We start from the raw sequence: 15,468 nt of genomic DNA, 5'->3' as shown, positions 1-15,468 counted from the left end.
ACTGCTCATGACTCAGCAGGAAGAATTACTGAGCATGCAATATTAAACGAGAAGACGCAGGGGAAAGGAAGCCGGTAGACGCCACCGTAGAAAGGACCAATCCTTATCCATCAACACAGCTGAGGGTCACACGCCGCCTCAGAGCCACAGAGCCATGAGAACGAAGACCAGTAACGCTTTCACCTAACGCTCTGCCACTAGTTTGCCACCACTTTGCAATATGACTTTTTTGTGTACTGTTCTGTTCTGTTCTTTGTGTGTTCTGGACTGTGAGTAACTCTTCTTAGTGCACTTCTCACTGTACTGACTGTATTGTATGTATTGTATTATTTATTGTATCATTCGTTACACTGTTGCTGTGTTGTCTGTGTTAAGCTGCTGTTGCACTGCAATTTCCCTCACGGGATCAATAAAGTATCTATCATCTAGTAACGCTTTCTGCAAGTCCGCTTTTACGTCACAACAAGCAGGGGCTGAAGTCTGGGCCCGACTTTCTCCACAAAACCAGAGAGGGCCAATTCCCGTTAATTCCTGCATATACCGCTGGCATGACATGAAGTCCCTTCCTATGCAGCCTTGATGAAAACGTAATGGAGACAATCAAGCTATTCATAATAGGCTAAATGCGAGATCCCTGACTGGATTGGCCTACTTTGCAGGCTCTCGGCAAGCGCGGTGGCGATCCCGTCTGCGAATATGGAAGTGTGAGAAGGGGTGTACTCACCAGCCCGGCAGTAAGAGAGGGCGCTGACTGCCCCAGCGACTGGTTCCTCATCCTCACCAGGTTGTTCGACTCTCCGGACTGTTGCCATGTCAACTGGCTGACGCCGCTGTGCATGCTACTGGACAGGGGCAGAAGCTGCTTTCCTGTAGCAGAGAGAGAGGCAATCAGCTACAATTCCACAGAGCTCTGTTATAACCACACAGCAAAACAACAGGGTAATTCTCCAATATCCTCTATTAGTATTCAAATAGTCCTTCTACACAACTGTGTGCCATCAAACCTACCCAAGGCCAAGCTACCACACAGAAATCTGTGTTCACCCCACTGTGTTATCCTGGTGCCTGTACATTATGCCAGATGTTATCCTGTACATTTTAATATAGAAAGGGTTCTGCATTATACAAATTACTTGGCTAGATACCAAAGAACATTTTAGTAGCTAAAGTAGCACTGCAGAGATCGCAGGAGCACACAAAGGCAAAGCAAAGAGTTCATCTCAGCCTTGGCTGCAAGCAGAAACTTGTGTGAATAAGATAGCCTTCCAGGGCTGTGATTTACTGTGCTGATGACAGACAGGGGGAGCCGACGTTCAGCTGATGGGCTTGCATGCCCAGGAATTCTCATAAGCCGAGGCATGTGAAATATGGACATTAACACTCAGCATGAGCTATTAACACTTAACTGGCATCCACAGCCAGACTGAGAGGTCACAAACCCCCGGAGTGTGCCAGTGACCAGCTCCAAATCCAACGGGATATTAAAGCACAACAACTGATTCAAGATTTCTTTATTTGCCATATACAACAAGTGTATTGGAATGCTTACTCGTTCAGCTGTACCCAGTAACAGTAGAGAAAAAAAAATAGGCTCAAATGACAAACAGACATGGACAATAAATTTAGACAATAGACGTTAGAATACAGCCAAGACAGGACATAGTGCAAAAAGTGCAGTACCTTAAAGTGCAGGTGCTAATATGTGCAGGTGCTAATTTGAGCTGTTTATGATGCGGACTGCTTGGGGGAAGAAACTGTTTTTGAATCTATTCGTCAGTGTTCTAAAACTGCAATACCTCCTATCAGAACCCAGGGGTGAAAACAGATCGTGGCCAGGGTGAATTGGGTCCCGAAGTATAGCTCAAGCCTGGCTGTGGCAGCGGTTGAGACATATCTGGTCAATGGAGGATAGCTCGGTCCCAGTGATTTTCTGCGCGGACCTCACAAACCTCTGTATGGCTTTTCTGTCCTGTACTGTGGCTCCACCATACCACACCGTAATACCACCAATCAATCGTATTACGGTAAAAATTGGTGAGTGTTGTCTTGCTCATCCCCCACTTCCTTAACTGTCTCAGGAAGTGAAGGCGCTGGTGGGCTTTAGTGAGGATGGCAGCAGTGTTCTCTGACCAGCTCGGCCTCTCAGTGATCTGGAGGCAGAGGAACCTGAAGGGGCTGACATACAGCAACTGGGTATGAAGCCAATCGGGACCCTGTTCCTGTCTCTGCCTAACCAGCTCCATCGTTCTCTTCCACAAGGCTGAGCTCCTCTGTGTCTCACCGGTCAGTCCGCTGGCCAGGCTGCTCCGGCGTGCCCGGCTGTCGTCCTGACTGAACTGCCGCTGCAGCTTGGACTTGCCAGTGGAGGGCGACAGGTCAGGATTGCTGAGCTTCCGGAACAGCAGGGGAGGGGGCGCCGAAAATTCCTTCTGCAGGACAATGAAGGATCAGAAGAGTCACATAATTAGCCCCAGTGAAGATTTCTTAACCTGAAAAGAGAACCTCCCCTCATTTTATATGGTCACCATTACAGTACAAATGACCGTATCTTAGTACAACACATACATCCATACCCATTTACAGATGCAAGCATGACCCCCATGTATCCGATACAAGGTTGTCCCTTTAGTGGCATTAACACTGGAGGCTCATGGGCAGCTCAGCCTGGAATGCCACTGACTCAAGAGCACTCAAGAGAACTAGATGTCACCAGTTTGAGCCTGGGTCATGTCACGGTGTATTCTGACAACCAGCTGAGTGCTATCTGGGTAGCGTTGTGGTTATTTGGTCAGAGGTTCCTTAGTGCAATAATGATGCCCGAACCCTGCCTTGCTGCTGCAGACTTATGCAACATCAGTAAAGGACATCACTCCACCATTCAGCACTAGCCCCCCTGCCAGGCGCTGTGGAGCTTGTGAATGAGAATGACCCAAGAGGTGTGAGCGTCTAAGGAAAACGTCCACATGTTTGATGCTCTCCACTGCGGCTCCAAGAAAGCATGTGAAGATTCAAAAACGGAAAGGGACTGTAAGAGGGAGGTTCTTGTCTGAACCTGGTGGTGGAAGATAATTGGTCAGGTGAATGGAAATAGAGGTTTTCAAGGTTAACGGCTTACATATGATGCCTATGGAAGACTTCAGATACTCTGGGATGTGCTGCATCTGAAGGACATGGGAAGTATCATCCGACTGATCACAGGACCCATGGAGCTCAGACCAGTTCGAGTTCTTGAAAATGCTGTGAGTTCTCTTTGGATGAACTTTTGGAATCGAGAAATTCTTGGAGACAGCAAGTAGCTTAACTACTCAACTACTTATGGGGGACAGAAGAAGAGGTCTAGCTGGAGTTCAAGCTGGGGCTTGGATTTGTTTGTGTTTTGGAGCAATGTAAAATAAAGAGCAGTGTTTTTTACCTTACTGCTGCATAGGACTGTCTGTTTCCCTGAGACCTGAGTATAAAAACATACCCGTGACAGCACCCCACCACAGTATACAATACAAAATAATTGGCAATTCTCACCTGAGTAAAAAAAAAACTATACTTTAAAAAATATTTGTCAATGATAACCCTAGGCTCATTCATCCGTATAGATGTTAGATTAATTAACTAGTCTAAGATGCACAATGCCAACAGCTTTGTCTTGTACTAATATCATGTCAAAGTACAAATATTCAAACTAAAATATGAATTTAACAAAAGTCGGATGAAAAATGTAAGCTCTAACCTTAAAACCCCAAGGAAACTAAAGCTTAGAATTACTCACAAGACAGTTAGACTACCCTGTTGTTGTCTGGAATGAAAAGATGGTGAAGCTATTCTGCTGTGCACTCACGATTCAAGCAGAAAGTCTTTTACTAAACCTTCACTGCCTCTCTGTTTATTACAGTATAATTTCTGCCCATAATTGTCTTTGGCAGCAAAAACCATTCATAACAGCACAATTCCTTAAAGACGTGTGCTACAGTTATGGTTAGTAAATCCCCACAGAACTTTACAGAGTGGTGCAGAATTTGGAAGCATTTAATTCATTTGAAACCAGACACGTCCATTCTTTTGCCACATCTCCGCCCTGTAGTTCGGATACCTTCTTGCACGAATGGAATTTTACAGACCACTGGGAAAGGCAATGTTAACCACACTGCTGTGGGAAATGCCCTGCTACATGAAGGCAAGTTAAACTGGTATTTCCATACAAACACCCATTTCAAAAAGGAATGGAAAAAGAAAATGCATTAAAAGTGTCTGTTCTTCATTACCTGGTTCATTCAGACCACACACCAGAGGTGCTCTTCTGGTTTAATACACGCACATTCCAAACCCTTGTGCAGCAGAAGCCCTGACAAGCCCAGCACTGTGCATGAACTCAACCCAGACACAGATGAATTGCAGGACAGAGGAATCACAGCTTAAGGAGTCAGGTTCAAGGGTTGGTTAATCAGCTTTATTCCAGTAAGCTTGTTTCCCACACGTCAGAAACGCAGCTTTCACTGCAAGTAGCCACACAAGACTCCCACTGCATATCGGTGTGATCCATTTCAGGTTTTCAGAGATGCACACTCCTGTATATTAGGCCCTGGATATTTCACATTTGTGCATACATTTGAATACATTTGCCTACACAGATGTGTGTAGCTACAAATCACAGGTCTAGGCAGTGCAAGGAAAACACACAGCTTGGCCTACCCTCTGTGCAGACATGTCGAACCCAGCAGCACAGCACAGCACCATTCTCTAAGGGACTACAAAATCTGATAACAGTGCTCTCGCTCACTCCAGGAATTTACTGGAGAGTAAATGGTCCCCAAGGAACGTGGCTTCCATTCCTTTCTCACCACCTCAATAAAAATCATCTGATAAAACTAACTAAAACAACAACAGCGGAGAACCACACTGGGAGCTGCAGAGTAGCAAACTGGCCATGTATCGTTAATGCCGGCCAGCGTGTTCAATTACGGACACACTGAAAGAAATTACCGCTAAAGCCTTTGGGCTCCGTTTTCGCATTGCGCTCATTTGGCTGCACGGATTTTCTTACATTACAAGGGCGGGGGGGAAGAATTTTCAGTTCAATTTTAACTGCTTGGGCCACAAGACTACCACTGCCCTGGCTAGAGATCAAAGCAAAGCACTGTACTCCACACCAACTAAACACAGCCTAAATAAGGGCTGCCACCACTGTGAGCACAGTTGACAATGCATTCAGGCTGCTGAAGGCACGGTTTTATGGGGGCAAAGATGACGATTAGTCAGCAGTTAGATTAATTAGCAGAAGTCTGAAGTGCACCTGCTCCATAATTAGAGGATATGTTACTGTATTAACTCTAACAAATAAACCATAAAACTTAAAGACAGTCCTGTTATACAAGATCGAAACGAGTCGGCAATGCAGAGGAAGACCTGTGGATGCTTATTGCGTTAACAAGTGTATTAAAAAAGTACTCCATTTACAGTGTGTTCGCTAGACTGTCAATTCCTAGGGCAGTTAATCTGCCAGCAGTTGATGGGTGTTACACAGTCTAAAGATATGGTTTAACAGATCACTGCTAGAATCCTAGCCGAGCACAGCAGTACAGTACAGTACTTTACTTTATGTGAACAGGGTATTTCCGGCTCAAAGTGGGATTTTACAGGACCTTGATTTAGCCCATTGTTAGGAAAATAAAAGTAGCTTTTTTAGTCCAGTACAGCTAAGCCTCGCAGTCTTGGCGTACACAATAAACCCCAGACTGCAGAGGTATTACTGGCTCTGCCCAAGCATTACTGAAAGATCACCTCATCGGCTTGCGCTAGTGGATGCAGCCAGGGACAGAGCCGACCCTGAGATCCTAATCCCAACCACACCACGTGTCTCTGGGTTAATGAGGGGAGAGCTGTCCTGAGTGATTAAAGATTAATCACTGCCACCCTTGGGAACGCCATCATCCTGCTCTTCTATCGATAACACCACCACTCGCATTCACAGTGCTCCTTCTGCAACAGCAAGCTGCCTTGATCAATAGAGAGCCAGCCACTCCAAGATGCCGATCTCCAGCTGCGATTCATTCTTGTCATCCAGAACTGTATAATCACATCCTCACAGAGCAAAATAAAGGAGGGATGTCAAATGGATCAGCCAAGAAACGCACCTGGTCTGGTGTGCAAACTGGGCCCATGGAGCCCAGGCAATGCTGGTTCGAATCACAACGTGGTTCCCGATTCTGGTTCTGGCGACCCACACACCTGCGGGTTCTTCATTCAGCCAAACTTTTAAGTTTCGAAGTTAACCGACTTGACAACGGGAGTAATTTGAACTGTTGGATTGTTTTCATCTTGGAGGTTGCTTTTCAACTATTGCTTTTCATAAATAACATGGCATTCCAAATTGCTGAGGAGCAAAAAAGTGGCAGACCTGTTAGTTCAAGGAAGGTTTCAATTAAGGTGATTATTCTCAGCAGACGTGTGGGTCTTCAGGACCAGGTCTGGGAACGGGTCAGCCAACTCTGACCAAGATACCCCAAGCAGTGGCTCACAGCTGGCCCCCTCCAGATTTCAGTGTTTGCTTCCGTTTCCCCCTTTTGCCATAAAACAGAGAGATTCAGGGCTGCCCTGAAATGTGTGACCATGAACTGTTATCAGCAAGAGCAGCACCTGTCCTTATAAACGAACAAAGTAAAACACTTCTGATGAAGCCTACAATGCAAGGACAAACCCATGCTTGCCTGTCTGTCACTGAATGGGAACGTATGCATACAATCTGGAAACCAGATGAAGAACAAACACATGACTAGTACTGTAGGACACAAGTGCTGGTGTCATTTATCAGTCATTGCAATTAGTGAGGGAGGGAAAACACAGAAATGCTTTCTGGGAGGAAATAAAGACACAGACAGCAGATAGGGACATGTGGTGATTATCCATTACATCACTTCAGATGTAATCAGATGTTTTTTTCTTATATTTGGTACGGACCTTCCATGGCCTCCTTCAGCACATTTTACCTTCTGTGACACAAGAACTACACATTCTGTGGGTGATGAAAAATCATGTCGAAGACAAAAAAAAAAAGGAAAATGATTTTTTCCACCAGAATTCTTGATACTCATGATGACAACTGTCTCTGGAAAACAAAAGTAAAAATACACAAGGCAAATCACTGTCATATGCTGAGTAGGCACCCTCATGTCTTTTCAGGTCCCCAGGTTAGAGTCATGAGGGAGAGGAGTGGTGGGAACTCAGTTCCGGGATGAGTTCACCAAGCCAGGAGCTGCTCCACATGCATCTCCTCATCTATACACAAGAACATAAGGAGGCATGTAAAGCTGGCAAAACACTGAGATACAAGACATGCTATCTTGAAAGGAGCTTGTCTTTATATTCAGACACAAGATATTATTGATTTCACAAGCTCCAATTCACATTAACCCTGGACTACTTACAATCCCATAGTTTGGTACTAATCTTCAGTTCAGTGCAAAAATCCTTACACCTCTGGTGCTAGAGAGAAGAACCAGCTCATTACATAAATCTAATTCCTGCTGTATATAATATGGGTATATTCTTAAACATGGCCAGGCTGCTGGAGTCAGTCATCTCCACTGCAGGTATCTAGTAGCACATTCTCTCATTGTTATTCCAAGCACATAATGTGTGTATTTAAGGTGACCATCACTAGACGCCTTCATGCTGTATCTTTCCAATCTCCTTGGCTCCTTGCCCACACCTCAGTTTTTGCTGAATGCAGGAAAGGCAATGTAAGTCAATGTAAATACAATGTAGTACACACATAAATCAGACTAGTGAACTGATTTCAATCTGTCATCTATTTTAGCCAGTCCATTAACATATACTCTGCATGTTTATATTGCAAGAGCAGCAGAAAGAACTGGATCTTTAATGGCCCAGGGTATCTCTCTCCAAAATTACTGGCATAGCATAAAGTAAAATAGTCTCCCAACATGTTTTTTTTTTCACTGCTCTACTGCGTTATTTACACAACATTTGATTTACAATATATGGTGAAGAGAGCTTGCCTAATGTAATGTACACATTAGCAATTTGTCACGTTTGTCAGAGAAATTAAAACTGAATTGCTTTTCTAGTCGGGTAACCCCAGGGGAATTCTGCCCAGACAGATTTACACTTCATACATACCAATTACACTGCAGCATCATGACTCTGCTCCACGTACAGAGTACATAAGCCTTTTTTCAACCGATATGCTAAGGTTGTCCAGTATTTACACATTCTGCTCTCAGTCCATTGCCTAAACCCTGCTGCCTGGCTGCTAAACTGCCCTTTTTATAACCAGGACATCTGGCCAGGTCTTACACTGAACCTTCTCCCTCTGTCTTTAACTAACAATGGAGATCAACATCCTGTAGAAGAAGCACCATCTCTCCAATCCACCTTTAGAATTACTCAATTGATCTCCAAATGTACTTTGTTCATTGTACATTTATTCACATGTCAACGGCAATTAAAAGCTTGAAGGGCTACGTTGAACAGTAGAGCTGCAGTTACTCTCTGCAGTCACACTGCATTGCATGGTACACCCATCCCAGTGTTTGACTTAAACTGACTCCATTAAGCAGTTAGCAAGTGCGTAATTAAACTCATAATTTGATTATTAAACCGTCACTCACTTCAGCAACTCTGCTATCGGAAAAGTCATACATAACCCAGAAATGTACCTCATTGTCTCCAGAACTGTGTCACATTGCCGATGCTGCTGTCACACCTGACATTTCAAGAACATTCCTTAGTGATGTCAAAAAATCTCTGGGTGACCTAATTATTTTCCAATATATGTGACAACATGATACAGCCAGAGCAAAGACTACAGCGTGGGATACTCCACTGGGATCATCACAAAGGGCTGCGAGTTCACAAAATCATGCCAGAAACTGCAGTTCAAAAACAATGCTCTAACCCACGTTACATCTTGAAAAGCACAATTCCTGGATCATGTACATTACACATATATAATTTCTGTTTATTATATACGACACTCTGCAGTTAAAGCAAAGTATTGCATTCTAACCTAAGGCTACAGACTATCCACTCTAGACAATAAGGTGAGAAAACCAATCCTTTATAGTTCGAACTACGCTTAATAAAGGGATAACTACTGCACTGCAGTAACAGACAGGCCCCCTTTTTTTACTGTCTCGCATAATATGTACTATCTTAACTGGCACTGAAAAATAATCTTGTACCTTTGCTTAGCAGTTTCACTGTATGTGTTACAGTATGCAATTCAAAACGCATGGGTCTTTTTTTTTTAACAACAAACACAGCTCACACAACACTCTTCCTTATCTGTAAACACCACAGTTACTAGATTGCTGTGCAGAAGCCTTTGTTTATACTTCATAGGTGAAAAGCACAAAGTTAGAACAAAGGTCAAAGGTAAAGTTTCAGAAAGGATAGGCGGAATAAACTTCACAAAGCAATCTATTCAGCATGTCCTCTTACATTTTACAGACGACTACACTCTCAACAACTGGCACGCTGCCTTCTTCTTAATTGAAGAGCCTCCTGTGACACACTGAGATAAAGACTGCAGTATGACTCTGGAATGACTGTACACAGAATACAAACAGCCAGAGAAAGATTCCACCACAGTGTAGTGGCCCTACAATTCTCAGTGTACTTACACGTAAAATATACAGGTTTTCCATTCGGAAACAAAGCCCACACTCCTTAAGTAGTTTTAAAATCCCACAAAAAACAGGTTAATCGAAATGAATGCACAAAACTAAAGTCTCTCCCCATCAATGGCATTCAAATGAATTAATTTTTCAATGCAGTGTAAAAGTTATACAGACAATCCCAGCCCCCTACACACACAAGGCTTCCCAGTACAGTCGGTGACCTTTGTGTCCAGATTTGTGGGTTATGATATTTCCTGTGTAGATAAAGTGTTTTGAACTTTTCAGTTTCCATAGCAACCGCACTAAAGGCCAGCTTTAGATGTATAAATGTAGATTAATAGTCACCCCCTGTCAGTACAGGGACAAGTATGCAGCCTGGTTTCCGCTACAGTCACCCGTACTGTAATTTGAGGGGCATAGCCTAGACCAGAACTGAAGCACAATAAAATACAGGAAAATGATCTTGAAAAACTAAAACCCAGACAGGCAGCAGTGCGGTAGAGAGGTCCCAGTTCTGGACTCATACATGGAAGGTTTTGGGTCAGAGCGTTCGTCAAGGTTGCTGCTGTTGTACCTTTGAGCAATGGGGTTCACTCTTCCATTTCATTGCTAACATATCCAGCTGTATCCATAGGCACAAAAATGGGTGTTGCTTTGTATAAAAACATCAGATAATCAAATAAAGAGAATTTGCTGGAGGGGGGGGATAGGGTACAGCACTTTTTTCTAGGGTCAACTGTAGGGACCCTGCATACATGGAAACCCAGATTAGATTAGAGGGGCCATTCTGTAAGAAAACTAGGTTGTATCCACAGCTTGTCTGACTCAGCTCTTTGTCTATTTACTAAGCATTTCTATGACATCAATAAACTTTATGAACTTAATGAACTTCTATTACATCAAGAAGCTTTTGTTGCTGTAGTCGTTAATTTTGTGTTCACAACAGAACGATCCTCTTTCAAATCGCAGTACCCATTGGGAGGAAGTTGTCTGTTCACTTTCCAAGTGCATGAGGGCAGGCTGTTACTCTTGGAACCAGACACTTCCCAAGATTATATCACAAAAGAAACCATCTCTGGAAGTGCTAATTAACAAGAAATCTACGTAAGAAGACACTCATCAAGAAGAACTACAATAAGCACTAGTTATTTTTCAGACTTGTCAGATTTCTGTAGCTTACAATCAGCTGTTCTTCATCATCCATTCATCCTTATGGCTGTGACACCAAAAGCATTGTGCTGTGGTTTAAGGGCAAGTTCAATGCCATGCTAAGAAAGGGAGGCAAAGTACTGTTAAGCCAGCTGATGCAAAGTCAGGTAAAGTGATTAAGCAAGCCGGAAAGAAAAAAATCACAAATCCAAGGTTTTGCATCATAAAAGCTATTCGTCTGGTAGGGTCTCCGGGGATTTCTGTAACCTAAAAGCAACGGCTAAAGATTTTTCCTCGTATTTCAAAGTTTTCAATGTGCTTGGCGTTTTCACAGCGGTACACAGGAAATACAGAGGTGCAGTAAAGGCCTATGAGTCACTGACTTCTTGAACAATGTTGCAGGCTTGGTTCTGTGCCAACGAAGGAGCAAACCACTATTTTCCCGGAGCCCAAGCCAAGTCAAGTCAAGCCGGCAAACTGCTCTTATCCAACCTGTTATTTCTCACAGCAGAGAGGCAGGAGAATGGAGCCAATCACATGCCGAGGCCTGGATCGCTCTTTTCCCCGAGGGCCGTGTAACGAGCCTTTGACTCACTGCTCAAGAATGAAGCTTCCTCTCCACTCAGTCCTTGGTGCGGGGTTCACACTTCTTTCCCTTTAAGGGAAAAGAAATTCCTCACTGAACCGGTCACAGGCAATGCAATTTGCACTTGAGGAAGAATGGCTTTAGCATTTAGGTCTATTACAGACCTGGTACTGTACCTCAAAACATATCCCCATGCTTCTGATGTAAAAATGTTAAATGGTGAATTGAGGTCCTCTATCCCGCACACACTCACACACACACACTCGCGCGCACACACACACACTTCCTGCTCCTTCTCCAACATCAAAACCGGAGGCTGCCCAAGACCAACACAGCAGAGCAGCAACATTGAGACAAATTATATTCATTTCAGGTATTTTAATGGAGATTATCCTTTTCACTTGAGTGATTTTTTTCTTCAGGTCTGCATGTATATTAATGAATGAGCAGTCTCCTGGGGAATAGATGCTGAATAGTTAAGGAGGTTTAGTTTAACCCCCATCCCTAAAGTTTTGATTATTTAAGGATTAATTCAAATGGAATTCATCCCACTAGAATTATTTTGCATTATTTAATCCCTTCTTATAGAGAACCCAAAAAGCCTGCTAAGCCAATGAACATAGCTTGAAGTGGCATTTTGTTTTCGCTCCCAATACCCAAAAATATCTTTTTAAAAAATTAAATGATTTAAAATATTTTATGATGATTTTTGTAAAGTATGGCAACTATTAAAAAACAGCAAGGGGGCAATACCAAGTTTAGAGCAGTGATAAAACCAAGGTCATTCGCAGATACCTAAGATCTCCATTACAGTGGCATCTCACAGGGACAGGGAACTCATTTCTACTCAAATCAACATTGACGTTTGGCTTTTCTGCAGACTTTCTCACTCCAGCTCTTTTATTTGCCTTGTAGTTAGCAGTTTTTTTAGCAATCCATCATGGGTACATGCACTATATGTGACAGCAGAATAATTAAAAGCTGCTTGTGCTGGGCTGTAATTCAGGGAGGCAGGGATGTTAATGACCTCCTGCAGAGCACCAGTGATATCACAAGGGGTCTGCAGTCGGCGCATTCCTGCCGCAGCCTCTAGCTGATCACAGCAGGAGTGCCAATTCACTCCTGAAGGCGCAGGCCAGGAAGCTATAGCATTTCAGCCTTCAGCATCCACATCACCTGTTAGCCTTCTCCCACATCTGCAAGAAACATAACGTGACCCAGAACGCAATTCACCCAAACTTTCATCTTTTGCACTGAAGGAAAAGATAAAAAAGGAATCTAAAAATGTAATTGTTTTCGTGGAAATACATCTTTATTTTTTTCTGAATTGAATAGACTGAAGTAGCGTTCACAGCATTTTGCGGCCCAGCACACACTGAAGACACCGGCATCTCTGGAATCAAACCCAAATGAGAAATTTAAAAATGAATATTCAGCAGGAGGTCCCTGCGCTGTGTACATCATTGAGCTATAATTTGTCTTTATTTGCCATTAAAGTGAGAATTGTCAATTACAGTGTCTGATTCTTGGCTGAGGCTCTTTTTTCCCCAAAGGGAGTTGGGGGGGGGGGGGGAGGGGGCTGACAGGATTATATGCAATTATGTGCACCAACAACACAACACTAAAGCTGTCTTCCATTTCACGTCCAAGTTGTGCTTACTGAAGGCTGCTTTAGTTTTCCGGTTTATTTTTGCAAATGTAGGAAGGCTTCACTTGGCTCAAAATAAGAAATACACAGGGGAAGAAAATAAAGAAAAGGGGCAGGAGAAATTCAGAATAGGCCTGATAATGATAATGATAATGTTTCTTTATTAGCCCTATACAATTTCTTGCATTAGGAATTCATCTTTTCACATACCCCAGCTTTTCTCCATGAGACACAGACACACAGACAGGGAGAGAAGCCTGGGGTCAGAGCGCAGGGTCAGCCATTGTACGGCGCCCCTGGAGCAGTTGGGGTTAAGGGCCTTGCTCAGGGGCCCAACGGAGTAGGATTCCTCTGCCGGCCGCGGGATTTGAACTGGCAACCTTCCAGTCACAGGCACAGATCCTTAGCCACAGAGCCACCGCTCCGCCTGTTACAATAAAACAAAGGTTTGGCACCATTTCAGTATGTTCCTCCAAGTGGGAGCATCAAGGGTTAAGGTAATAACTGCTGGACAGGAATGCCCTTTTGAAAATGCAAGGAAATAAACCATATTATAAAAATTCAAGCCTGATCCTATTACATGTTCTACACTACCTCCGCTTCCTATAATAGCTGACAGCATTGCCCTTTTAAATGCTAATAGAAACAAAGTTCAGAGGCAGCCTTGAGCCAACAGCACTTCATCACTGTCCACGTTGACTAACGGATTAATTACAAGAAGGCCTCCTCTGCTCCAAGAACACCTCTCACTTGCACCATCAAGGCTTACTGTCCTACGGGTTGGCTCCTTATCGAACAGAAAACAATCACTATTTATGCTGACTGGAGCAGCCTACGCAGCCTACTAATCTACAAGCTTTAAACTAAATCTACAAGCAGTGTTTTACAGATGCTCACTGGGCTGTAATAAGCCATCTCAAGGATCATCATTACATGTGATGCATCACCTCAGAGTCACGTCTTCTAAGCCTTGTTCCATTTCCCCTTTGGTCCAAGAGGAGACTAAAGGCATGACAAATCTCACTCACTGGTCATGATCCTAGACAGCTTCAGATACTGCAGGAATGCAATACAGTGCTTCCTTGTCACTGGTAATAACGTTCAGGAAAGGATATACACTAAGCTGTGAGACTGCGTCTCATGTTTTCTTTTTTACCACTTTGCCTTTGAGAAACTCAGAACTGACTTTACATTATGCCAGATTCTGGATGGGTCATATGTCTTGGGAAAAATCAAAGAAAGAATTATTTCTAAACAAATTTGATGTTCACAGTCTAATCGTTCAAAGCAAGAAAAACTGAAGTGGAAAAATGACAGTGTGAGAAAATATGGTTCATATTTTAAAATACCTATCAATAAGAGGTCCAGATGACTTGGCAACTCAATATTCATTTTTTCCTCCATCTGAATTGAGCAGCAGGCCTTATGTTCATATTCTAAAATAAAGGGAGCACTAAAGTTTTCTTCAGTTGTACATTCTTTAGGCGTCACTTTCAGCTGTAAAGGGAGGCCCTACCCAAAATGCATCCAAAATTCAAAAGGGCGGAGTAGTGGCTCTGTGGCTAAGGATCTGTGCCTCTGGCTGGAAGGTTGCCGGTTCAAATCCCGTGGCCGGCAGAGAAATCCTAATCCGTTGGGCCCCTGAGCAAGGCCCTTAACCCCAACTGCTCCAGGGGCGCTGTACAATGGCTGACCCTGTGCTCTGACCCCAAGCTTCTCTCCCCAGTTGTGTGTCTCATGGAGAGCAAGCTGGGGTATGCGAAAAGACAAAGTCCTAATGCAAGAAATTGTATATGACTAATAAAGTGATCTTAATCTTATACTTCACATGACTGTCTTCTCTGATCTCAAACCTTACTGCTGAATTCTGCACCACTACTCCATTTCCCCAACCTCTACAAGCTTTTCAGTCACTCCCATCTGGTCAGCCCATGGATAGGCACCTAGATGAAGAGCAATAAATTCCACAGTAGAGGCAGCTAAAGGAAACAATGAGCACATTAGCATTTAAAACCATCTTTAGAGAAACATTAGACTTGGAAATGATTCCAAGTACTATTTTGCAATCTGGAAGGAGGTGTGGCTGCACATTCATTTACATGTATTCATCTGGCAGATGCTTTTTTCCCCAAAGCACATGCAGTCTGTCAAGAGAGCATAGGTCAGTGAATGTAAGGCATCTTTACTCATCCAGCTGCAAGGCACTGCGACAGAGCTCAACGACGCACGGGCCGCACAAACCTCTCATGAGAAATCATTGCCGAATCAAACCGGAAGGCCCAGATGAAACAACAGAGACCATGAAGTCATAAAAGTGTTCAGAAGAGAAAGAGAGGATGTTTGAAGAGCATGATGTTAAAGAAAAAGAGTGGCTATGACAATGTTACTAGCCTACTATGACTAGAACGCCCCAGGTGGTAATGCAATTTTAGGGTACCGGACTGCCAATTTGG

At 43.5% G+C, this 15,468-nt stretch overlaps 1 protein-coding gene across 4 annotated transcripts in view; it reads right to left on the bottom strand.

Annotated features, from left to right (window-relative positions):
- The window catches only part of mast2 (microtubule associated serine/threonine kinase 2), a 172,267-nt gene that overhangs the window by 134,928 nt on the left and 21,871 nt on the right, over positions 1-15,468 (bottom strand). For all 4 annotated transcript variants that reach the window (XM_088927342.1, XM_088927343.1, XM_088927344.1 and 1 more), the window contains exons 2-3: positions 2,282-2,429; positions 725-867 (exon numbers count right to left, since the gene is read on the bottom strand). In XM_088927342.1, the coding sequence (XP_088783468.1) occupies positions 725-867; positions 2,282-2,429 (291 nt within the window). The remainder of the gene's footprint in view (positions 1-724; positions 868-2,281; positions 2,430-15,468) is intronic.

This window comes from Atractosteus spatula, chromosome 11 (genome assembly GCF_055471065.1).
Source record: "Atractosteus spatula isolate fAtrSpa1 chromosome 11, fAtrSpa1.hap1, whole genome shotgun sequence".
Taxonomy (NCBI): Eukaryota; Metazoa; Chordata; class Actinopteri; order Semionotiformes; family Lepisosteidae; genus Atractosteus; species Atractosteus spatula.
Note: the sequence above shows the minus strand (reverse complement) of the source record. Positions and strands in the feature narration are given on the sequence as shown.